The sequence below is a fragment of the Harpia harpyja genome, chromosome 21, assembly GCF_026419915.1.
Source record: "Harpia harpyja isolate bHarHar1 chromosome 21, bHarHar1 primary haplotype, whole genome shotgun sequence".
Lineage (NCBI taxonomy): Eukaryota > Metazoa > Chordata > Aves > Accipitriformes > Accipitridae > Harpia > Harpia harpyja.
In genome coordinates, this window is record NC_068960.1 from 15179109 (window position 1) to 15205800 (window position 26692).

A 26692-nucleotide genomic window follows, 5' to 3' on the forward strand; every position below is an offset into this window, starting at 1 on the left:
ATGAGTAGATGAGTCCACCTGTTCAGCAGAAGAGTGAGGTTTCACATGCAGTGACATTAAAACAAAGCACTGAGATCTCATGCACTTACCATTCGTGTAAGGGTTGACGGTCTTTTTATTTGTCATTACACGTGCTGTTGCATTATTTACCTAAGCACATAGAACACTGGATTAGAAAGGGTTACAGGGAGGGTCCATGTTACTATTAAATGCATGCATTATTACTGCTATTAGTAATGTAAAAATAAAATGCAATTTAATTTATAGAAGGCAACAGGTGCATAACAAAATCATACTATTTATAATTACATTTACTTTCATAACCATTTTAACTTACAAATCATTTCAATAAAGCAACATCATATCATTTAAACTTTAATAAAAAGACATGAAAAGCAAATTAAAAGGTACTGCATAATTTAAGACTTAAGAGCATGCTTGTATTCCATGATAACACAGATACAATAAATACTCAAAACAGAAAAAAAGATTATATGAAGGAACATGCAGTGGAGTAGAAGGGAAAGAGACAAGGTACAAGGAAACAAAGAAAATGTCAAAAAAAGGGACAAACGAATTTTAGCAGTGTGCAACATAACCCTTCAGAAGAGAAGTACCATTGGAAAAGCAACATCTAGCATTCAACACTTGGAACAAGAGCCTTTTTCATTGCAAGAATTAACAAAATCATTCAAGCTTTAAAATCACAGCTAACAAAAGGATAAAAAGAGGGTGCATTATTTAACACAATATGGAGTTAACAATCTGAGTAAGATGTGCACGAAGTCATATCCTCAATCCAATCAGTGCCTCCCAGGCTTGCTTAAAACGTACACTCAATTACAGGCGTACCAATATAGAAAAAAATGTAGCATCAAGAAAACTTAATACAACAAGTCAAAAAAATTCACGTGGTATATCAGCGCTAAATACGTGAAACGGCAGATGGACTTCTCCACTTACCATTCAGCACCATCGCCAGCATGGGTATGTATACAGTTACCATGGTTACTGAGAGTTTGGTGAGGGCCCTAAGCGCTACCGTCGAAGGGGGAAAATGAAAAGGCAAAATATGCAACATCTTACTCAAAAGACGACAGCATTTTCAATTGGTATTTTTTTTTATTCTAACAAATACGACTGAGGCAGTATTGAAGGGGATCCAGTGGTGCTGGGTTTTTAATAGATATGAATGGCTCGGGCCATCCAGCCAAAGTAGCCTGATGGTTTCATTAAAAATTAAATGTTAAAATTGGTCGGTCTCTAGTCTGGCTTTGTTTCTTTTTCTTGTACATCTTTTGGATGCTTCTTTCCCAATCTGAATTTTTTGAAAGCCACTGTGGATCCCGCATCAACCCTGCAGAAAAAAAAAAAAAAACCAAAACAAAAAAAAAAACCCAACCTTTTGTTTGTTTTTGTTTTGTCTGTCACACTTTTTTTTTTGTTGTTCTCAATTTTAATTTTTTTTTTCTTTTTTTTGTTGGCTGGTTTTTGGAATCTACTGCACCCATTGATTTACAAAACATCCAAAATAATAACTTCAAAATATTAAAGCTTTCATTTTTTTTCAGTTCTGTCATCCACCTTTCAGCAATAATGATAATAATAATAATAATTACAAAAGAAATCATAATAAAAAACCCAAGTAAGGCCAGATTCTCTCTCTTTATATATAAATATATATATAAACAATGGGAAGGGGAAAGGGGAGCACACAGAAGACACCAATGATGCATCTGAAACAACAAATGAGAGTGAAGCAGACATTTATAAAAAAGATGAAAAGGAAAATATTTTGAACATGCACCTCGATTTTACGGCCCTCTACCACGGTGCCGTGTAATTTCTCCCTCGCCCTGTCCGCATCAGCACTATTTTCGAAAGTTACGAAACCAAATCCCTGCATGCAGGAGGGAGAAGGGGGGAAAACAACATGCACATTATTATTTCAGTCAATGACCACTTGTTTGCTTATGTTCTCTCTCTTTAATTTAATATTTTCTTGTCCTTGCTTCATTTCTGTAACATGCAAATTAGAAAAATTATAATTGTATTGAGATGTGCAATAAATAAGCGACAAATGTGAACAAATTTTTTCTGTCATCAGTTAGATAATACCCTCTGAGAAATTCAAAGAATGATACCAAAAATACCTTTCTACATGTCACTACAGAGGAAAATAAATCTAACAATAAGAAAATGAAATTAAAACAAATTACAGTGTCTTCACATAGAAAAAAATGAACTAATGAGAAAAGAAAATGAACCACATTTTAATGACATGCAGATATCTCAACAAAATAAAAAACATGTGCACAAAATTCAACACTGAATGTCAATATACTCTAAAACATTGCCTACTTAATCATGCTGTTGTGATCATAAGAAACATTGTTCCCATGCAACACTAGGGTAACTTAAACTTTTGTCAAACTATACAGCCTTTACTTATTTTTTTATAAAAGAAAAAAAAAGAAAACCACCAACAAAACAAAAGTACTTTTTGAACAAAGTATAAACTTTCTTGTATTAACAGATCAAATAAAATCACATGATGTGAATAGAAAAAGAAACTCTGATAAAGGAATAAAAATGTAAACGTTTTGAATAAGTTTAACTGGTTCATTTACTATTTATGTATATTACTTTCCACATATAGAACATGCAACTGGTAAAACTCCAGAATCCCGTGTTAGTGGGACAGAAGAATACTCGACAGCTATGAAATTCTGCTTATGACAAATGCTTTGCTTTATAATATTAGGCTAAACAAACATTTCCAATCCTACTAAAATTCTTTTTATTGTGCTAAGTTAAATTAAACACTGTTTACAATGGCAAATAGTTTTAAAAAAACCCAGACATTGAAAAACATTTCAGAAACATACACCAACCCTTTGAAGTAATTCTTGCATTAGCACTACAATGCCTTTGCATGCTTTCCCAAAGTTTTCTGAACAAATAAGCTGCTACATCCTTGGTGTGTCATAACAAGAATCAGTTGCAAGCTATACCTGGCCACTTTATATATAGGCATTGCTGCACATATTTGAAGTCCTACTACAACATTTTCTTTACTGTTACTTTAGCTTGAACTATGAGGTAAAGCTTTCCTCTGTTCTGTTCCTCAGCAATAAGCCATGCACCGTGTCTCCTCATTCTCCAGTCCATTTGCTAAGTTTTGTTGTCAGTATTCACCCACTTACTCTCTGCAGTTCTACCTTTTATGTAAATAGTGACTGATTAAAAAAAAGAAGAGAAGGGAAGGGAATATATTTATACATTTATTTATACATTTTACACAAAGAGGAGACCAAATGTGAAACTAAGGCAAAACTGACACCAAACATTGAGAAAAACAATGGACATGAACTACAAAACTAATCAATCAACAATCGATAAAAAAAGTTAAGAAACTATCAGGATCATTATAAGGGTTATTTGGGTTATTTTACCTACTCAAACACCACATTTATTTATGCCTGTTTACAACATAGAAAGTGCCATTTATGTACAGTAGCAGTTTATGTTCCATTCTCTTCAAAGTAGCTTAAACACACTGTCTGTTGCTCTTTTTTTTTCCCCCCTGTAAAGCCATGCTGAAGCCTGAGCTCAGAAGTGCTCTATCAGCAGTTCCACTTCTAGCTGAAGCCATTCGCAAAACTCCTGATTCCACACATTTTCTCCACTCTACTCTCCACAATTTTAGCACAAAGCCACGACCTTGCTTGTCACAAGACACTGAGGACGTAAGTCTCTTCTTCCCAAAGCACCAGGAGTGTTGAGAGAAAGTAAATCCCCCTCCTCAGCACTAATCCCTATGTTTTAGATGCCTGCATAGGCTTTTCGTATACCTAAACCCGTCCTCAACTTTAAACTTTTATTTCTTCTTCAATTGCTTCCTCCCATCTTGTAAAAGCTCTGTAAAAAAAGCTCATAATTTAAGATGCCATTAAGAAAATTTCACAGCAGCAGACATCACTGAAACCATGGATCCAAGGAGCCTAGCTCCAAGCAATAGCATAAATTCCCCCAATTCTGTTTGTTCTCCCCTCTCCTCCATGCTGAACAGCTGCCCCTTCTCAGAACTGCTAACATTTGGTGGGAGTTGTTTAGACAAAATTTTGAATCATTCTTCTTAGCTCACAGCACTGCCAGTTAATTTTTCTCGAACAACTAAAGGGAAAGATAAAACCCTAATTATATTAAAAAATTAGAAAAAGATAGAAAGTGGAGCCACAAGCCAAGATAAGACAGGAACTTCAAAGACTCTGAAAAGAATACTCATTGTAATTTTTTAATTTCTTATGTTGTACTTATTCTTATAATTAACACTACTTAAATTAAACTCTTATTATTTAGGCAAATCTTTAATTTTACCTAGCTGACACAGAAACTCGATCACAGAACATAGATTCATTCATCACACATTCAAATACCTACAAAAACATGTTAACATTCATTTTATATGCAGCTGATTCAACAGCTACTTTAGCTTAGAATACGATGTATTTTATTAACTAGTAATGTAAATTTCTGCATTTTATATTTAAAGTCAGTCAAGTGATTTAATAATAGCCAAGTTAGTATGAGAGAAGGTTCTGTTTTAATTTGGGAGCTGCTTTGGAGCTCTTCTTATTTGAAGAAATATATGTTAATATAATATATACTAGGTATATATTACTACATATACACACAAACAGATTTATGAAAGTATGTATGTAGTGTATAGCTGTATAGAGCATTAATTTACAACTGTAAAGAAATGGTACTTGTTGACGTTCTTCTATCTTTGCAGCCTTGCAGCTGTGCCCAAGACACAAGCCATTTGCAGCTCCATGGAGAGCTTCAGTGTTGAAACAGCACAGAAGCATTAAAATATCCACAGTAATGGAAGCTATATTTCAAATTGTCCTTCCAAGATGAGTGGTAAATGCAGAGAAACGTAAGTTACCAGCAATTTTTAATGTTACTTTAATCAACTGCTTCAAGAATTGGTAAAGGTAAGCCTTATTTATTTAACACAGGTTGTAAGAAAGATCTACACCAAAACAATACTGAAATTCTTGCAATTCTTTTAAAGAGTTTCAAAAGTCATCAGTGTTGCCATACAATTCTAGCAAAGTTATCTTAATTAGTATTATGCCCCCCCAAACCCAGAAATTTGTAGTATGAAACTTGTATTATTTTAGAGTTTCTTTTATGGAAAGACGCCTTTCTGCAAAATTATTTTATACTGCATTGTGGTGCTGCAGCATTATGTTTTTTGAATATGCAATTCCATTTTTCTTAATTATTATGGCATGAAAATGAGCTTACTTCTGATGTTTTTGCAAGAATCTTTTTAAACATTAATTATTGGACTACAAAGAAATAAACAACGAGAAACAAAAAAAATTTCTAGCAATTCTTTTATGCCAAACTGCAGCTAGAAACAACTTTGAATTTTGATCCTGCAAACTTTTTTACCTGTACTCAGTTTGAGACCACTTAGTAGTCCTTTCAGTTTCAGTGGGATTTTATGAATACATAGATAAGCACTGCCAGGAATGGGACTTTAATCTGGTGCATCTTAAATCCTACAGAATGGACATGAAATGATCAGATTAAAAAAAAAAGGAAAAAAAAAAAGATGATGTTCTTATTCCTAATCCTATTTTTAAACTTTTTATTTAGCTGAGAGAATCGTAGGGTACTTCTCCAAATCAAAATACTATGTAGCTATACCTGAAATAACTCTAAACAAGATGAGAAGCAGCATACATAAGCAATGAGATGCATCACAAAACTGCTTTAAGTATCTTCAGCAGTTTAATCAGAGCCAGCTTGGATGCACCAACACAGCACTGGATAGTGTAGAAGTATTCAATAAGAATAGGTCTTAGAGTCTCTAACACTATGTAGTGACATTACAAGTCTACCTAGCAAAACCTCTTCCTTGGGAAATCCTTTCTAGGAGTTTGTTTTTAGCACAAGGCACTGGGATATTTGCACTACTGCAAGATCACTGTTAAAAAAAATCAATTCAGAAATACGTCCTCACCCCATCCCACAAATACTTTAAAAAAGCCTTATACTTATGCAGTCTGATGCAAACGTGGTGGTTAAAAGTCCTACATGTATAAGATCTAATGGCTAAACAAATGTGTAGACCACCACTGTGATGTATGTACTCAGTTCCACTCCATCTTCAACAGAACCAACCAAAGGTGGCAAGTGTCCCACACTTGTCTTTTCACATTTGACAAATGTCTTTTGACATTTATGATACTATCCAGCAGAAGCAGGTTCTGGACAATATACGTCTTTTGCAAACACTATTGAACAGCCAAAATTTAACGATAATAAATTTCAGCCAGAGTAGGAGATTCTAAGCTACAAAATTCCATACATTTTGGTTGTTTACTGAAAAGGTGGTAAATGTTCCAATTGGGTTTGGGCTAGCAGGCAAGGGTACTAAAATTAATGAATGTTAGAATAGTTTTGGAATATCAACCAGGAAATTTCAGCCTTTTTTTGTTTTTTTAAAAGGTGATGGCTTTAACTTTAGAATATAAATACAAACACATTAAGGGAAAAACTAACAGAATTAAAATATATCTGATTTAAGAGAGATTTATGATATATCTGATTCTTAAAAAAGGACAGATTACAGTATGCCTATAACAGGAAAAGAATTCCATCGCTAATAATAAATCATATATGAGAGTTGCAGAAAGACTGAAAAATTGGTGGATAAACATTCTAGTGTGTCTGCCATGGCAGGAAAAGGAAAAAGGTATCATGCACATGACATACAGATAAACCCTGACAATGCACCTGATATCATAGCTGAAGCATACTGGGCTACAGTTTTCCACCAGGTAATGATGCTAATGCAGTCATAGCCTTTCTGTCTTGCTTTATTTCTTAAATATTGAATAAATTGAAGTATGCATTTAAGGCAAAGTAATTTTCAGAAAAAATTAAATGTTTGCAATACAATAAGAATTCTTTTAATCAAATAAATGTTAAAATAGATTGTTTTCAAAGGGTTGGTGTACTGAAGCTTTAACTAAAGAGGAAAACATCTGCACTTAGATTATCTGGAACAATCACATATTTTCTCAGCTAATTACTAAAGAGGATAGTTATTAGGTATCATTATCATCTTTCATTTCAACAGGGGAAAAAATACCTGTACTAATACAAACCTGCCTACAAACATCTGTAAGTATGGACTCATCTTATAAAATAAACAAGATAATTTACCCTTGAAGAATAAAGACAGCAGAAATCAACGTTCCCATAAAACAGATGACAGTTTGGAGTAGCTAAAATTACCCCCTTTAAAAGATATAAAATGAGTCCAATGATTTTCATGCTACTTAGGAAACTGAATGACAGCTCAGAAGATGTTTTCACTAACATGGAATTTCAGGTCTTACTTTTTACAGCAGTGCAGTTGTTTCCTTTTACTCATATAAATATTTTAAACAAATTAAAAAATTCCATGGGTGAATTAAACTGCTTACCTTTGAGCCTCGCTCATTAAAAATAATTTCGACATCTAAGATTTTACCAAATTGCTGCAAAGAAATAGAAAAGTTACATGAAAATAAGATAACTTCAACACTTCAATCATATACAGTACAAATGTTTGTTTCAGAAAATGGTGCACCACATAAAAAAGTTAAAGAATATAAAACCAAAAATAGTCAAGCACCAAAAAGTCACACTGAAGAGGAGCGAGATCAATATTACAACTAAATCACATGTATCATTACACTTGTCGCTATCATTCCACATATGCATTTATGAACTTTAAGTTCAGTGACACCACCTGACAAAAAAGAAATCATCATTAGACTGTGATCACAGTGAAGTGAAAGTTCTCAATTTCTTTTTTTTTATTTTGTCTTTGCACACAGTAGGTTACTTCTTTGTGATCCACTCAGTCCAGCTGCCATCACTGTTTTTTTTTATATGTAATACGCTACTGGTTTACTTTGCTTGGAGCGTAATAAACATCACTACCAAGACAGGATTAATGGCTGCGTTAACATTGCCGCCCTCTGGTCATCCTTCCCTCTGAAGAACCTTTGTTTCAGAAGACTTTTTGCAGCTGCTTTCCAGGACAGGTAAACCAGTTTGGTTACTTCTGCTTTACAGGAATGAGATTAAACCAGCTGGGAGTTTTGGTGCTGGCTTCAAGGGGGGAGGATTTCTCTCCACCCTTGCTGAAAAGGGATAATCATTACTCCCTAGGCAATTCTTGTCTTACTAGAGTATAACTTGGAAAACTGGAATGGATACTTACTTGTTGGGGATTTTTGCCTGCTCAGAATTGCACTTCTATGATAATATTAGTAGTATCTGTCATTACTGTTGACCTTAAAATAGCACTCACAATCATCTAGGCATTGTTCACACACACAAAACTTGACCACAGTTGCTATCCCAAAGAAAAAGGCTCTATTGGACTTGTCTTACTAAGACAATAAATGTTTGATTTGGGCAGCATTTAGTTAGAATGCTTTCTGATATGACACGTTTTGTGATGTGACACTCTACTGTATCAGTGGGTTGTTTCTGTCATTTCATATGTCATTAACGTACAGTATGGATCAGTGTTAACACCGATAAGTGACACAGTATATTAAACAAAAAGGCAGAAATTAGAGGCAGGCAAATGAAGAGTAATCTGACAAGAGTCCAAGAAACTGCGGAAATGAGCCTATACTCCAGTCTTTTAAGATATAATAAACAATTTCAGGCCAGAAGGACAGTATTCCTTCTCTAGCTTTCAACTTGATTATGAAAAATCAGCCATCATTTGTTATCCCTTGGCTTATTTTATGTTCTTGCATTCACCATCTAATTAACATTTTAACTGCAACTTTAGCCTATAAGCAGACAATGACTTAATATTTAAACAATCCTCTGCTGTATTTATGTCCATGTAAAAAGATCACCTGTTATGTGTATAATATGGTCATGATGCAGCATTACCATATTTCGCATCAGGTACTTCAACTCACACTTGCAGAAACTTCATTTTTCTATCAATTCAGAAGCTAAAAGTTTACTGTTACCACGTCATTCTAAAGCTGGAAAACTCTAGCCATTCTCAGTGTTAGTCTTTTGAGACCTAAGACTTAGAAATATTGAAAAGAAATGTTTTTATTCACTTACAAATTACTACAATACCTCAAAAAAACCACCCCAATCCTTTCATTTGAAGTACTTTCAAATAAAATCCATCTATTTTAAGTGGTTTGTTTAATTTAAATAAATTTACATATTTTTCTCTAGAGGGTTAATTATTATGCCTTCTGCTATTTTGCTGATGAGCTACAAGCTGCATTTAGGGGAGGTTACTTGTAGCAAGCCAGATACAGCAAAACAGTCACTCTCATTTCCCAGTACTATACCAGGATTCTTTTTCCAGTGACTGTTTCCTTCACTTCATAGAAATAAATACTGAAAACCACAATGTCTTAACTCACATACAAAGACATTAGAAGAACTTAAAAATCCGAACTGAACATGAAAGATGGAGAAAAGTATAGTGCCATGAAGTACTTGATGCTGCACTCTATAACAAACTGTAACGCAGAGGAGAATTAAGTTTTAGTGAGTCAGAAATAAAAAAGCAAGAGTAACAAAAATACTCAAGAGTACTAACTTGGAAAAGGAAAAGCTGGGTTCTAACAGCTGATCAAGTACTATTTCTAGATTTTATTTAGTGGCATTTCAAAATAACCCAAGAGTTCTTGGAGCAGGGAGAAGAAACCCGGTCTAACCTCTCACAGGTATGAGCCTAGAATCAACAGCACCTATGAGATGTGTGAAACACAGCCGATGCACTTGAAGGTAGCTAACGGCCTGGGTAAAAGCAAAAATTGAGAGACTTATAGAAAAATACTGGCAAAAACTTTAGAAGCTTACAGACCTACAATACCTGTGAGGATGGGTCAGGATTCCTACTCCCGGGCTTCCTGCTTAAATTCAGCCCATGTCTTACTTCTGTAGATTTGGGTCCCTTGCTCCTGAGGTCAGTCATTGACTTTTTTACATCATGCTTTCCAAAATCCATAAATACAGCCATATAAATCCAGATTTGTACAGCACGAATATATATGTATTCAATATTTTAAGCCAACGTAGATAGCTTTTTTTGAATGTAATACAAAACAACACAATACATAGAACACACCCATCTGTATCACATACAGTAGAATCAGTAGAATTTCTTTTCCCAGTTGTGGCTAGCAAATCAGATGTTTGGTTATGAATAAATGAAAAGAGAGTCTTTACTGAAAATGGTTAAACAACCTAAATCAGAGATACTGCTCTCACAGCTGACTATAATATAAAATACCTATTGCAATGCAAATATAAAAAAGCATAAATAAAGTATGAGTACTTACACCAAACATTTGTCTAAGATCTGGATCCCGGAATCTGAATGGTATATTTGAGACGTGAAGCCGTTTTGGCTGTGATTTGTTTTCTGTGTTTTCAGAAGATTGTGTCTGTTGCTGGCCATCGGTCTGTGCTGCATCATCTGTCTGCTAAAAGGGTAAAGCAAAATAAAGCACATTGTAAGTATTTCTGCCATTTTTATCATAAAGTTGTGGGCTTAAATTCTCAAAAAAAAAAAAGACTAAAAAGGAATTAAATCTGCTCAAAGGTACTGACAAATACCAGAATTTGAAATACATGAAAATCAAATCAATTTCTGTATCTGTCTCAACAGTATACAGTTTCAGTGATATTTTTAATATGTATTTGGAATAAACTGGAGAATAGGAAGGAGATTATTATTTGTTGATTTTCTTATCTGCTTTTAAAAAAAGAAGAAATATGTCTCCCTATATTATAAGACTGTTGAAACCCCTTTAACCTCATCAGTGTTTGCCAACAGAAGAAACTGAATCTCCATGTCCACATAGCAGCCTACTTGCAGAAGCAAGCTGTACACTTTCAAGATTAGTACTTTCATTCAGAGGCCATTGGGACTTCTACACAGGAGGTAGGTAACACATCACATCCTAGTTGCTATTTCATAAGCAGTGCTGATGGGCACCAGAGGGTCATTTTGTCCAGATAAATGGTCACTATTATGGAAAAGACCTTGAGTTTTGATAGGGAACAGAAATATAATCAGTGGTGAAGGTTGCCTGACATAAAAGTGAGACCCAGAAACAAAGTTTTACAGATTTTTTCTCACTGAAATAAGATCATATCATGGTACTTCTTACAGGGATACTGTTCCTAGTTTTAAAATGCTATTTTATAATTGAAGGACATGGCTGCATATTACAATTTAACAAACAATTATAAACACCTAGAGAGATTAGGAAAAAAACATAACGTCCCTCATCCAAAAAGTAAAATGAACCAATGCTGGTCTATCAGTATATGATAGAAATTTCTCATCTGTGTTCTGTAATTATATCATACTGTCCTGGTTTCAGCTGGGATAGAGTTAACTGTCTTTCTAGTAGCTGGTACAGTGCTATGTTTTGAGTTCAGTATGCAAAGAATGTTGATAACACTGATGTTTTCAGTTGTTGCTCAGTAGTGTTTAGACTAATGTCAAGGATTTTTCAGCTTCTCATGCCCAGCCAGCGAGAAAGCTGGAGGGGCACAAGAAGTTGGCACAGGACACAGCCAGGGCACCTGACCCAAACTGGCCAACGGGGTATTCCGTACCATGTGACGTCCCATCTAGTATAGGAACTGGGAGGTGGGAGGGGGAATCGCCGCTCAGGGGACTGGCTGGGTGTCGGTCAGCGGGTGGTGAGCAATTGCACTGCACATCATTTGTATATTCCAATCCTTTCATTATTATGGTTGTCATTTTATTAGTGTTATCATTATCATTATTAGTTTCTTCTTTTCTGTTCTATTAAACCGTTCTTATCTCAACCCACAGGTTTTGCTTCTTTTCCCGATTTTCTCCTCCATCCCACTGGGTGGGGGGAGTGAGTGAGCGGCTGCGTGGTGTTTAGTTGCTGGCTGGGGTTAAACCACGACACATACAGTGCCTAATTAATCACTGCAGATACAGCACACATTCACTAGAAAAAGATTTTGCATAGGTATGTAAAAATAACATAGTTATTTTCTTTTGCACTGGTAGAGGGGATTTGGAAGAAAAGAAGAGGAAAGAAAATAGTTGAATGAAACTACAAGGACCATCTTACAACTGTTACTCTATTTTCTCTGTCCTTCCTCTTCCTTCTGACCATATTCATCTTCCAAGTATTCATTTTTCTCTCGTGTCCTAATGTTACAGTTCAGTTTGTCTTTCTGACTTTTTTAATTTAAAAAAAAATAAATGAAGAAATCTCCCATTTCCTGCTAGTATCAAATTTCTTTTAAGAGACAACAGTTGAAGCAAAATAAAAACGGTTAAATAAAATAAACCTTACCACACAGTTTTAGTACCAATAAGCCTGTTAAGGAGGAAGCAAAACAACTCAAACAGAATACATCATTTACATCAGCAATAACTACATATAAATTTAATTCTAGCAAGTTAAATTCAACATCATGTTCCCCAGTAAATGCAAATGTTCTCAAATTCAAAGTACAAATATCTACAATTTCCCGTATTGCCTATACTTCTGTGCTAAGAACACTTTACAAATAAAGGTCCTTATCATTTCTGCAGAAGCATCAGTTCATCAGCAGTGCCTACATTTCACGGGGTACGATGATACTCAAATACAAACTTCTGTGTGCACTAAAGAAGGACTTTCAAGTGATCCAAGCAAGGAACTGGGAACGGCTCAAGTGTAAACCTAAAACTGAGTCAGTGCCACCACATCTCTTCATCTGCTACTCCCTGAACTCACAGGCAGGGTCCCACAAATTAAACAGTTCTTCTTTACAAATTTCTAGTGACTTAAATACTAAACATGGTATATAGCTGTTAAGAGACAAAAACATTTTCCATGCCATCGTGGTTTAACCCCAGCCAGCAACTAAGCACCACACAGCCACTCACACACTTCCCACCCACCCAGTAGGATGGGGGAGGGAATCGGAAAAAAAAAAGTAAAACTCATGGGTTGAGATAAGAACAGTTCAATAAAATGAAAAAGAAACTAATAATGATAATGATAACAATAATAAAATGACAATAATAATAAAAGAATTGGAATATACAAAGCAAGTGATGCACAATGCAATTGCTCACCACTTGCTGACCAATGCCCAGTTAGTTCCCGAGCAGCAACCCCCCCAGGCCAACTCCCCCCAGTTTATATACTGGGCATGACATCACATGGTATGGAATACCCCTTTGGCCAGTTTGGGTCAGCTGTCCTGGCTGTGTCCCCTCCAACCCCTTGTGCCCCTCCAGCCGTCTCACTGGCTGGGCATGAGAAGCTGAAAAATCCTTGACTTAGTCTAAACACTACTTAGCAACAACTGAAAACATCAACGTGTTATCAACATTCTTCTCATACCGAACCCAAAACATAACACTATACCAGCTACTAGGAAGACAATTAACTCTATCCCAGCTGAAGCCAGGACAGTATCTCTTCCTATCTAAAACCAACTCAAAAATTTAAAATTTAGATTTTGGGCAACTGTTCCATCCATAGACACCATGGAGATTACTTTCTACCTTCAGGCCTTAAAAAGAGAGAAATATGAAGGCAATTTGGTATATGAGAGCAGGTGGGGGACAAGGGACTGGAAACTTGAAATACAACACTCCAGAAGAATTTAAGGTCAATTAGATTAATCTGAAGAGAATTAAAGAATTCTGAAGGTGCTGTTTAGTTTCAGGAACAAAGGCTGCCCCAGGAAGAAATTATATAATCTGTGTACTGTATAAATGCAAATTGGAGCAAGTAATTTCTGTTCATTGTATTAATATAAATGATGAGAAACAAGAAGTAGGAGGGTTGAACAGTGCACTATTAGCATGCCAAAACATTAGGAGCAACTTCCGTACCAGGAAGCTGAACAGATATATTGCCATCAAAAAGCCAGTGAGGTTTCTGAATATGATGCTAAAATGAAGGAGCTATAAATTATGGGTGAAGTGGGTAAATCCAGGTACTGTTATTTTCTGGGTATTTCTTTTTGATTTTACCACCTTTGTTCACAGAAGCCTGAAATTTACAGTTTCAGCAAAGAATGTCTCAGAGTTTGGGCAGTGAGGACTGAAAACCAGAAACTTCAGAAAGTCACTGTCATCAAAGATTCATACTTGTAAACATCCTTAAAGAAGTCTGTGGCAGAATTAACAGAGCTAAACCATTTACAATGTATTAAAAGGCTTGACAACATAACAGCCTCTTTACAAAGTGTATTATCATCCCAAAATCTATGGATGTGCCTAGGAGATCTAGAGAAGGATAACTGCAAATTGAAATTGGAATGTAAAGCTTATACAAAAATGTCTAAGTAACACCAAGGAGGTAAAATACACATAGGACAGAGGACAGGTTGGATTTTGCAAAATCCCAGAAAGGAAAGTTTGAAAGCCCTGTGGACTCAAAGAGCTAGAATGCAATTTACCTTAAACATATATAATACATTCCAAGAGAATATTTTCATTGCTAGAGGATCTAAAGACCAGTGGTTGATATTTCTTCAAAAATTAATTGAAGTTAGCATAGGACATTAGCCTTGCTACGCCCCTGCAGTCCTGTATGCAATCAGTACAAGTCCTGATCTGTTATGGGTTTGGTCTCTTTCAATACCCTCTCCTGACTCAATCAAGCAAATTAGTATGCTTTATGCAAAACAAATAAATAACCCCCCTAAGCCTTATCATTAAACAGAAATTACATAAAAGGGAGCATAGTCTGTGTGTTTTTTCACACGTGATATAATTTTTTGAGTACAAAGCTGTATCAGAGTTACCTTCACTTATCAAAAAGTCATTAATTTAACTTTGTGAAGAGATCACAATTCATAACCCAACTATTCAACACATTTTACCACTGGAACTATCTGCTATCTGGTGGTCCTTGCTTTTCCTTGTGTGTGTACTGAGTTTTTTTCCTATAGAAGATGGTAATGTAAATTCATATACAACTTGTAATCCATTATAATCTTGTTTATGGAACTGCTCTCTAACCAGTGATTTTTCATGGTGTATTTGTGCAGTTTGTTGTTGCCGTGTAAACACCTTGCATTTGATGTTTTTGAATAGCATCTTATTTTTCCAAACAAAACCTACAATTTACCAAGATTATTTTGAATTCTAATCCTGTCCTGCAATGTACTTGCAGTCCTTCCCAGCTTGACATAGTTGCAAATTTAGTAAGTGTACACTTGATTCTATCATTTCAGATCATTAATGAAAATACAGAAAAACACTGAGTCACCACAAATCCCTCCAGAACTCCTTTTAATAAATCTTCTCATTTTGATAGCGAGCTACTTAAACACAGTTTCTAGTTTTCCACCCAGCCTATTGTAGTTGCATGTTTACCATATTTCCCAGCTTGCTTAAAAGCATGTCTTGTGTGAAAGTGTCAAAGCCTTATGAAAAGCAAAATACAACATTCAAGGCTCTTCCTTTGTCTACAAGGCCACTGTAGAACTAAAAGACTGTATCTTTTTGACAAATCTGTGCTGATGGCTATTCTTCTTGTACATTCAGGTGTTAAAAAAGCAATGTGCATTTACTCGTTCCAGTATTTTCCAAGGACTGAAACTCTGATAATAGCACATCCCTTTAGCCTATATAATCAACATTTCTCTCTCCCTCCTCTTTAAAAACCAGCATTATGTCTACTCTACTCCTGATCTCCAGTACGTCTGCTCATTTTCTACAAGGTAACAGGGACAGACACTAATGGCTCCAAAATATTATCAGTTTAATCTTTAAATACCTTGGAACGGAACTAATTAGAAACAGTTAACTGAAAAAAACCCAACCCACCACACCTAACTTACCTGAATATTCTTTAATTGGTTTCTTCCCTGACAACTTTTTCTAACAGTTGGGAAATTATTGTAATCATCACCTGGCTGAGGCTGACCTCTACAGTGAAGACTCATGCAGAGGAGAAAGGTTCTCTTACCCTTCCTCCCAAGATTGCATTTCATATTCACTCTCAGAGATTATCTCTAGCCTGGCATTAACATCAGGTTCTCCATTGTGGCTCGAATCTCATCCAGAAGAACCTCTCTTCTGGTTGCCTTTTGTACATTCAGTTGCAGAACTTGTCACCAGTACATTCCAACAGCAATCTCAACTGGCAGGCCAGCTACAGGAAGCACCAAATCACCTCAAATCCCTATTATTCATGAGTTTAGTACTGCACCTCCAGTTGCCTACTAAAGCTCTCATCCACTGAATCTTACCAGCTGGAGGTCTATAATAATTTTCAGAACAAAGAGGTCCTTTTTTTCCTCTAATAGCTATCCAGAGACCTTTAAGGGTCTCTCTCCTTCTGCAGTTGTGACCTTGGATAAGGCAACCCCTTAAATTACAAGGGAACAATTCCTTTCTTGTCTCTCTTCCTAACCAAAATTCACAACTTTATTTTCAACAGCATATTAGTTTTTGCAGGTATGAAATTTCAATAGAATTTTGATGGTTTTTATGGCACTTCATGCCTTTCTATTGTGACGTAATTGGTTACAACGGCATCATGTGAGTACAATGTGGTCCAGTGTAGTCACAATGTACCACCGTGGGTGTGGACATGGTACAATGTTTATTACAGGGCACCAGTAAATACCCCAAAACAGACTGCTTCCATTAACAAAGCCTGAGGTATGGAATTTCTATGAGACTGTAAAATTCCTAAACTTTTCTAGAAACCTACATCGTGCTTCATAACTGTTAAAACTATTTAAAAAAAAAAAAATCCAGTGTGTGACAACTCAAATAATTTTAAAAGAAGCTGTTTTTCTAAACAGGTAAACCAAGAAGTAAAGCTACGAATGCACTGGGAGCTGAAAGCACTTGGTAATACAGACCTTTAGTGCTATAGAAATCAATGGTAACTGTAGGTTCTTAGCACCCTTGAAAATTACTACAGATTGGCTTTTTTCCTATGCATGTCAGTCAGCACTGTATCAGGTTAGTTTGTAGCTCTGAGGTTTAAGGTGTCATTTGTCATCTTCACCGAAAGGTCATTTCCACCAATTTGCTGCATGACTTTTTTTCTGGTTCCACTGAGAACTTATTTCTAATTTAAAAAACCTAATAAACAGTTACATATTTTAGCAGATTATTGATGAGTATTGCCTGGAGGGATCCACAGGATGAGAACTTTGGCATCCTATTGACTATAAAATGACAGACACTGCTACAAAATCTTATTTATGTAAAAAACATTTGCTATGGATATTTATTAACACACAATTGCACACAATTGCAAGTTTCCAGAACCATTTTATGTCATAAATGTTAAAATAAGTTGCTGAAACTTGAATCCTTTAACGACAGTTGGTTGCATTTGCAGGCACTTCATACAGAATTGAGATGCTCAATTTTCCACAATAATTTCTAACTCAATCGATAGATATGAGCTAAACAAGTTTAATCTTGGTGAAATTTAATTTAGGTATGGACAACATTCAGAGAAAATCACGTGAGGCATGCCTACATCTCTAGTCAGAAATATGTCTTCATATGTCAATTTTAATCTATCATTTCAGAGAATAAATATTCCTCTCTATCTTAAGACCCTGTGTCGTCCTGTCATTATTCTCTGATAGTTCTCTTTATAGTTCACTTTTTTCTTGACCTTTGTCCAATCTTATTCAATACATACATATCTCCAGTTTAATAAAAATTATGTTTTGCATTGGTATTCTCTCATAAATATTGAAGAGAAACTATTTAAGACAAAAGATGAGGATATATATCTATCCACTCAGAGAAACAAACATCATGAAACCAACTTCTTGAGCTAGCCAATTTAAATGAAATAGATATGCTCATAATATTGCCTAAGTATAGAATAGCATTAATATTTATCACTGAAATTATCAAATCAGCTACCAGAAGTGTGTGGAGGAGTAAATGATAATAACAAAGATTTAAGAAAACTAGTACTAAAATCAGATGCCCTTGTATACAATGTTTCATTACAATATCTGAAGTAATTCTCTGCCAGTTCAAAATATACTCAGGAAAAAATGACACAGAAAAGAAAAGCCTTTGCTAGTCTGCATTCAGTAAACACTGTTACCGAAGCTAACGCAAGTTACATCTGATATAAAACTTTTCTCTGAGTTTCAGTTGTCTTCAATATTTATACATATTTTACAGGAATTTTTTTTTTTTACTGATTTGCTCTTCTCTCTCTCAGTATATCACTGCCTAGCGCTGTCATACCCCTTGCCATTTCTGGTCAAATCACATAGACTGCTTTCTGGTTCCTATTCCACTACATATTTGCAATTATAAAATATTAAAGAATCTTAATACATGGTAGTCTTAAAACTTATAATGAAAGTTATAAATACAGAATACGGAAATAGAAGACCAAATTCGCACATACACAGAAATAAATTGAGATGAACTCCCTTTACTTCAGTGAGCTACTGAAGGCTTAGGTGTTCAAATAAATTAAAATTGAAACCATTCTTCTAGGTAAACAAACCCCAATCAAAGAGGGGGGTTCAGAAAATGATTTTTTTATTTCATATAAGGTACTTTCAGCATAAATATACGTTATGCTTTCTAACCAAATCCATCATCAGGACAGTTTAAATAAAATCTATTGTTTTGTAAAGAAATTCTTTATCTTTACCAAAATACTAATTTTTTGTTTCCTTAACTAAGTTCTAGAAATAGAAATTGTCTATTCTTTAAAGGACTTCACTCAAGTTCTTAAAAGACTTCACGCTGAAGTCAAGTTCTTAAAATCAATTAAAACCACAATATATTTATTCTGGCCAGACTAGTTTTTCCACAACTGTCACTACTACCAATTATTCCATTTTCACTGAGAGGAGGTTAAATGTAATGAAAATGAGGAGTGCCAGTTATGCTGCAAGTTTTCGGTGGCTGAAAAAAGTTCCGCCTAACAACTGGCAAGAGGCATGCATGATTCTTAATAGAATTTGTTCTGTTGTGATCACGCAAGTGCAGGTGGTGGCCCACGCTGTACTCCTGAAGCACCTGTTAAGAGTATATCTAGTCCTTCAAGAGCTGCTGCTCCTTTGGGGGCAAGTGAAGCATGAAGAGTCTTGGATCATTCCAGCTCACAACCAAAGAACACATGATCCAGTGTGTTGCCTCAGGATCAACCTGCACTATGAATTTCTGATATCAGAAGGAACTACTCTAATTTACCAAAGAGTAGTAATTTAACTGAAAAGAGCCATTTTCTAAAACATTTCAGTGAATAAATTTTTTGGTTTCACTTTCTAGCTTTTTCCCAAGAATTATAAAAATATATAGAAGTGAAGAAAACTACTAAGCAAGATGTTTTTCTGGATAAAATACATTTTAAAATTTCCTATTTGGAGAAAATATTATCTCTCCCTGCCCCTTTTTAAGACGTTACTAATCCAAATTTGCAATATATTTCACCCATAGATATGTTCTTTGGGGGCGGGGGGTGGAAATTATGTTTTAAAACCTTCATCCAGCTTTAATACGAACCTATTTCCCAGGTTACTTCTGACTGGACACAAAAGTGTCATCTCCCATCCTTAGCACTTGTGGCAAAGGCACCACATGCAATAAAACAGAATGTTCAGTGAATCTGAAATAAGAGAGGGCCTTGTGTACACCCTTTGGGCAGAAGAAAACCCAAAACATTCTCCTTCCTAGCAAATACAAATTTCCTATATCCCTTTCCATCTATTACTGAAGACAGTCGGTCCTATAATGTTTCTTACACTGGACTTGTGAGTATTACACTTTCCCTCCGTTCTTTTTCATTGACTAATCTCTTTCATTTTCTACAAAACAATGGTGGTGTAGACAAAATCCTTCACCCTCAAACCCTGTTTTAAATGTAATGAAATGCTGTCACAGAATAGCTGTTTGCATGCCACTACAAAAAGAATGCTGTCCTCAATCTCAGCTTTTAAAGAGTAAATGGAACATAAATAGTAGGAATGCCTCAAATTGAACTAACCCTATTATCTCTTCCTAGACAAACTGAAAATATATTGTATTAGAATAACCTGAAAAAGCTTTACCAAGTCTTGATCATACTTCTATAATCTGTAAACAAATACAAATCGGTTGCATATTTTTTAAACCCACACCAAGTCTAGAGGAAGAACAGCCTAATTCTAGTAGGAATAACCTGTAAATTCTTTACAGGAAGAAAAGAAAGGGAAGAAAATCAATAGATTATTTTTTAAAATACACTCAATGGCAAACTCAGGTGCTACGCTGAATTTCTCTTGTATATGTACCCGTGTAAGGGTAAAACTTTTTAGAATTTTAAATTAAAAAAAGCTCATTAAATTAAAAAAAATATGCTCAAAACAGCACCTGTTTTTTCCTGCTGCACCAATCAAGTTATTTCTCCGAGAGAAAGAACTTGTGAATGTCTTCTAGGCATTATTTGATTAAGTTGACAATATTATGTGAGCAATGGTTGAGTACCCACTGTGCTGTACTTTTGACCAAATTGATTTGTGTAATGAACACTTGCTCTGTCTCTTCTCTAGCCTGAATAGGGCTCTTGATTTAACCAGTGGTGCTGGAAGCCAAGTGAATTTACAGCCCCCACAGTCATCCTCTCTCAATCTGGAGAGAATAGCAGCAGCAGTACATGAGCAAGCATAATTCAATACATTGTGCTATAAGCGCAGAAAATAATATCAGAGAGCTCTGCAATATACCTGTTTGATTTGATTTGTAAACCTGATAAAAAAGCAATCGAGAAAAGTTCAGCAGAAAAATATATATATGCGTCCTGAGCAAAAATATAACCATACTGAATGTGTACAAAGAACTGAAAAAATCATGCATAGTAAATCAACTTCATACTTTCCTTAGATAATATTGCACATTTTCCATTTAAAAAGGATCTAGATTCTGAAAAGTTACCTTTCCATTAAAAAGTGAGCAAAGAGAATAATTTAAAACTGAGTTTGGGACTTTGAAAATACTGTTTCCCAAATATATTACCAACAGTGTAGTGACAAATGCAATAGGCTTGTATCTTTCCTGTTTTCTTAAGCAGATTGACTGATTAATTAATCATATTGCTTTTGATAAATTTATATTCTGAAAAGTCCCAGCTCTGCAATGTGCTTCCCAGAAGCATAACAACATAGAGGAAAAGGAGATATCTACGCAGATATATCTGTTTGTACTTGAATGTTTATACAAACGTATACACATGAAAAAAATTCTATCACTGTGCTTTTTTACAACTGTGATAAACATTACCAGAAGTATCAGGGACTTTTCTTGTCAACCGCATCTCTGTTATCCTTTTCTCATGAGTAAAGATCAATAGTAAATTCTCATTGCTTTCAGGATATTACAAGGTGAGATTATTTTTTCAAATTAGTTCTAAAGACAAAAATATTCTAAGTATCTCACACTACAAGGCATGCAGCTCATGCCACATCAATTTATCCCCGTAAGAATCCATTTCTGAAGACAATGTGCACTGTTCTTTGTTCTGATCTAGTGCAAAGTGCACATAGATGTGGGACTTGCCATTATGTACAAAGAAATGTAATAGTATAATCATGACTGCATTTGATAACGTCGCTAAGTTTCCAGTCTAACTGCAAATATTTCGTACTCTAGGAGTGCTTGGTTTCAAAGACATTAAGACTTAAACCCTGCAGGACAAACCCTGACCCTCTTGTTTTCAGTGGTAAAATTCCCTTTTATTTCAGCTGCGTCAGAACTTCGCCCCAAAATTATACCTACTTGACAAAATAATTTCACCATTCCCATTAATTTCACTCAATTTCCCAGATTAGAAAAGGTATAATGTTCCTGTTTTCATATCCTTTGCAAAAACATTTTACTAGCCAAAGCATCAAATGAAAACAAACCAAAGCAATTACTTTGTCACCATACCCTATGACAGCTCTGAAAAGAAACATGCAGAGCAGCCAAGTCCCTGTTCTGCGAGGCCATCTTGTCCCATCTCTGAAGTACTGAGCTATCACACTGGCTACCGTCCAGTCTAGCAGTGCGTAAGAGCAGTCCTCCCTCCCATTTCACTACTGGCAAAAGTATGCTAGATGTTCAATTGTGCTTAGTATTATTATTATTATTATTATTATTATTATTAAAATACATCTTTTAAAGTTGAGACAAAATGTGAGACACGTACACTTAGCTTGCAAGCTGTATGGTGTTTTGGTGACCCAAGTGACGAAGCTGAACAGACCAGCCAGCCTGATTATTTTGTACAGGCAGAATAGATTTATTCATAACATTGTGCTTCACAAGAAAGCAACTGCTTCATGTAGAATGGCATCTAGAAACAAAAGCAAAAAAAAAAAGCGGCTGTTCTTCCGTATGAGCTTGTTCAAAATTCTAACCACCTAATTAAAGTATTTGCCTTAAATAAGTTTCATACCAGACAAGGAAGTTCACCTTTCTTTTCTCCCAGACATAGGGGACCAGAATAGCCCCTACACAAGTCCAGTTCCACACATCTCGTCCGACATTCAATATATCTACATGTGGTCTGAGCAGTAGGAGTCTGACAACAAAGCTTTATTGAGGCAGTAAGAAAGATGATCAATGATGCGCCTGTATGGCAACTCACCCGATCACCAATAGCAAAAGCTGGATCACAAGCGATGCCAGGGCTCCGGTGGGCTGCCAGAGACACTTGGTGTCCAGGTCATCTGGCAGCAATAGCCAGTCAGGTAAATGCCTTTTGAATGCGGGCAAGAGTCGCACCACCCCGTGACTCCAGCAGCAGCGGCGTGATTTAGGAGAATCATACTTTACCTGAATAAAGTGGGTGCCACCCTGCCTACACAGCTGATGGGGGTCAGAGGCAAGGTGCTGGTAGTCTGTCTACACCGCCGATATTGATCGAGGGGCAGGGTGTCAGGAGGCAGGGTGTCAACACACCTTTTTTACGTGAGAAGAGAGAACCACCTCCCCTCTGGAATATTTTATTAGAGGTCCTTGATCAGTCGGGTGAATACAATTTACTACCAGGAAGACAGTGTAAGGTGGTTGACTCTGACTGGGACATTTGTTTTAGATATACTGCAACACACAAGCATACCCTGGTAGAATCCCTTAATCCAATTTACAGACAAATGAAAAAGAACCTGAATAATTTTGTGCTTTGCTTTGGCAGTTTCTATGGTTCCTGTTATTGAACATGCTTTGGGGCTTCAGCGTAGTGGGTATTGTTCCAGGTTGAAGACTTTAAAGCAGTACTGATTATTTCTTTCATTTCTAGATGGATGCATTCTGGATGCTGATACCACAGGCTACAAGAAAGTACTGCTATTATTGTGATAGCTTATGCATAGAAAGCTAGAAGCCTAAATAAGAGATCATTAATTTTGAGGACAGATAGGAGCAATAAGATAGGTTTCTTAAGCTTCTGGTACTGCAGGGCAACCAAAGAGTTATTAATTACTTGGCTACATTAATTATTTCCCCAATCTATCTTCCTTAACAATATGGAATATAGCCCTTACATAGTGCTTTAGGTCGGCATTGCTGGCTCATCATTTTTCTTCTAAATAGTCAGCAGGATATCAGGGAATAGCATATCAATCATGTTTGGAGTGGAATCACCAGAAACTATAAACATTTTGGATTTGGAATGTGTTGTCTCAAAACATAGGCAAAATTCGCTGGTATAAAGAGCAGATATGATTTTTAAAAGAATATTCATAATAGGTTTTAATAGAGTTTCGAGTAACTAAGCAGTTGCCAAGTTCAGTTAAGGACATCAAATTGGCATCAGCATATCAATAACTTGAAATGGGAGAAGAAATTATAGTAGGTTGCCTTAATGCATTATTTATTGTTTGCATCGATTCAATAACTATTTCTGACTGCCTACTGATCCCATCCATGAATATCACAACAACAATTAACAAAACTGTTCGCTAATCAGCTGCACCCTGGCTCCATTAGCCAAGAAGAAAATGCATACATTCTATGCACATTTTTAGAAGTTCATTCTGCATCTACAAAAAGTGAATTATTCTGATATTTTCGCAAGATAATTTAAAAATAAATTCCTTGGGTTTATCCTTAAAAAAAAAAAAAATTAAGCCAACACACTAGGAAACATTTTACTGGTCAAAGGACAAAAGCATTAATTTAATCCAAATGAAGTATCTTAAGCAGTGATACATAGACACAAAGAAATATTCAATTAATTTTGTTACTCCTCTTTCATCTGTTAGTCAGAAGACTTTTATTTTTGATGTAATTCTTGTTGCTCTTTAAAAGGACTTCAACAGCAGGAATGAAGTGTTTAAAAATAACATTGTTTCAACACTTGAAAGACTCACGTAAAATCCAGACAGGCAACAAATGAAAACGTATCAAAAAAATACCATGAAAATAAACACAGAAATCTTGATTAGAGTTGATTAAAGGTTTTTCATCATTTGAATGGGAGCTCTAGCTTCACATGCACAAGCTTGTTTGATAAATCCATCAAAGTGCTACAAGAACAGAAAGCTATCAGTATCCTCAGCACTAAAAAATTACTTGCTCATGTCATTTTTCCCCACAAACTACTCAACACGTTTACATCCTAAATTCGCCTCTGTTATTTCTCTCACAATGGAGCTTGTTTCCTCTTATGTGCCCAAAAAGAAACATAACGCTAAGAGTGTGGTTTCATGATCAACTAAAGCCTCAACACCATCCCTCACACACAGTCCTGCCTTTCATGCCACCTTGGGACTCAGGTTCTGCCTTGTGTATACTCCAGCACTTTTATAGATGAGTGTTGATTCAGACCCATTTATTCAACTGGAAACTTACACTTCAGAAAATGAGCATGAGCTGATCCAATTCACAACTGAAGAAAGGGACATAAATACGTAGATGATGTTGGGCAAGAGATAGCTGGAGGACAGGCCTATTCCTTTCTATGGCAGCAGAGCCTTAGGTCACCTTAAACCAGTTTGGAAACTGGCACTTAACCCAACCACAGAGAAGGACTTCAGGGATTAGAATTATACAGATAAATTACATAAAACAGGAGTTGAAATGCTTTCTCTGAGAGTATTAATGGGGAATGGATATGTTATGTTCTAAATATCCAAAAATACAGATCTGCTATCTAAAAATGTGTAGCAGTAAGTAATAAAGTTTAAGTGAAGAGGGGTAAAATAGATGAAGAAATATAGAAATGTTTTGTAAAGCTTACAGGTAAATATGCCTAATAGTTCTGACAATTCTAAAACACCTTCTTCTAAGTTACACATTGAAAGGCAATCACATACTGGCAATATCAGGACACAATGCTCTTGAGACCAAGACTTCCTGACTGATGGAAAACTTGTGGCAATAACTTGGTTACTGGAAATCCACTCATTCTCCCTATAGAAGTTCTCCTATCCAACTCAGTTATTCCCTTAATATATGAAGAAAGTATTCACCAAACAACATAAGTCAATACACAGGAAGGTGACTGTACTTTTACCTGTAGTCATTCATTCATGCACAAGTATCACTGTTATAAAATAGAATGAGATTTTTTTCTTAAATGTTCAAATTAGCTTAAAAATTCTTGCAAGTATTTTCACTCATACATCAACATTATAAAAGGCTGCAAAGCTGCAATAAAGCTCATTAAATTTTTGTTCTGGCAACAGGCTCTATCTGGACAAAAATATCTTTTAAAGTCTGTGACTACCTTGTACAATGCTGTGACATTAGCGATATTTGTCCAAATGAAAAATCATTTATGACATACTATGCTACGCAGCTTCAAAGGACATTACTTTCTTTAAAAGAAAGGGAAGAAGTGTCTTTAGGTGCAACATTTGCAGGTTTGGCCAGGAAGAGTTGTTTAGAAAGCAATGTTTACCCTCAGCTGGAATCAATGTACTCTAGTTTCTGGAATTCCCCCCCTGAACTAGACTTATGTCATGCATGTAAAGTCCCTTTTTGTTAGAGTTGTGTTGACACAACCAACTGCTGAGTGAACTTGTGAGAGCAGAGTTTCATGCTGAGAGAGAATGGTTGATTGCTACAGTGCAAGCCCATGAAAAGAAAGAAAATGTGACAGCATGATGAAAGGTTTTTCATTGTTTGACCCCTCACCTATTCCTGAATTCCTGCTGTGACTTTCCATTTGCTCACTTGCATGTCCTAGCCCAAGGAGTCAATTCTTGAACCCTCTGAAACACAGAAGAATTTGAGGGTTCTCCATATCACAAGAAGACACTTTCTAAATCACATTGCTCTTTTTATACTGAAGTATACACCAACTTAAGTAAAAGCAGTTTCGCTCCTACGTGCAAAAGTAATTTTTCAAACTTAGTTTACAGTCATTCCATGAAAAAATAGCTGGATTTATTTTTCTTATTGGTTATGTTTTGTATTCTCATATCTTAGCATGTTGCAATGAAATGCAAGCAGCATTTCAAAGGAGATACCGTGTTTTGAATGGAAAAGCATGTCTGCACCTGCCGTTCTCTGATGCTATGCTTTCTATAGAACACTAGATGCACTATCACTGTCAATGGAATGTGCCCAAAGTTTTCTGCTAGCCCAAAGTCAGAGGAGACCACGTCATGGAGCGTTATGCTTTACATAAACCAGAAGCAG

The 26692-nt window shown here is 35.7% G+C and overlaps 1 protein-coding gene across 26 annotated transcripts in view; it reads right to left on the bottom strand.

The window, feature by feature from the left end:
- RBFOX1 (RNA binding fox-1 homolog 1) overlaps positions 1-26692 on the bottom strand; it is a 1377247-nt gene that overhangs the window by 93396 nt on the left and 1257159 nt on the right. For 23 of the 26 annotated variants that reach the window (XM_052772607.1, XM_052772605.1, XM_052772606.1 and 20 more), the window contains 4 exons: positions 10413-10556; positions 7515-7568; positions 1808-1900; positions 90-150 (listed from right to left, as the gene is read on the bottom strand). In XM_052772607.1, coding sequence (XP_052628567.1) covers positions 90-150; positions 1808-1900; positions 7515-7568; positions 10413-10556 — 352 coding nt within the window. The remainder of the gene's footprint in view (positions 1-89; positions 151-1807; positions 1901-7514; positions 7569-10412; positions 10557-26692) is intronic. The other 3 variants (XM_052772622.1, XM_052772609.1, XM_052772604.1) reach the window with 1 other exon arrangement.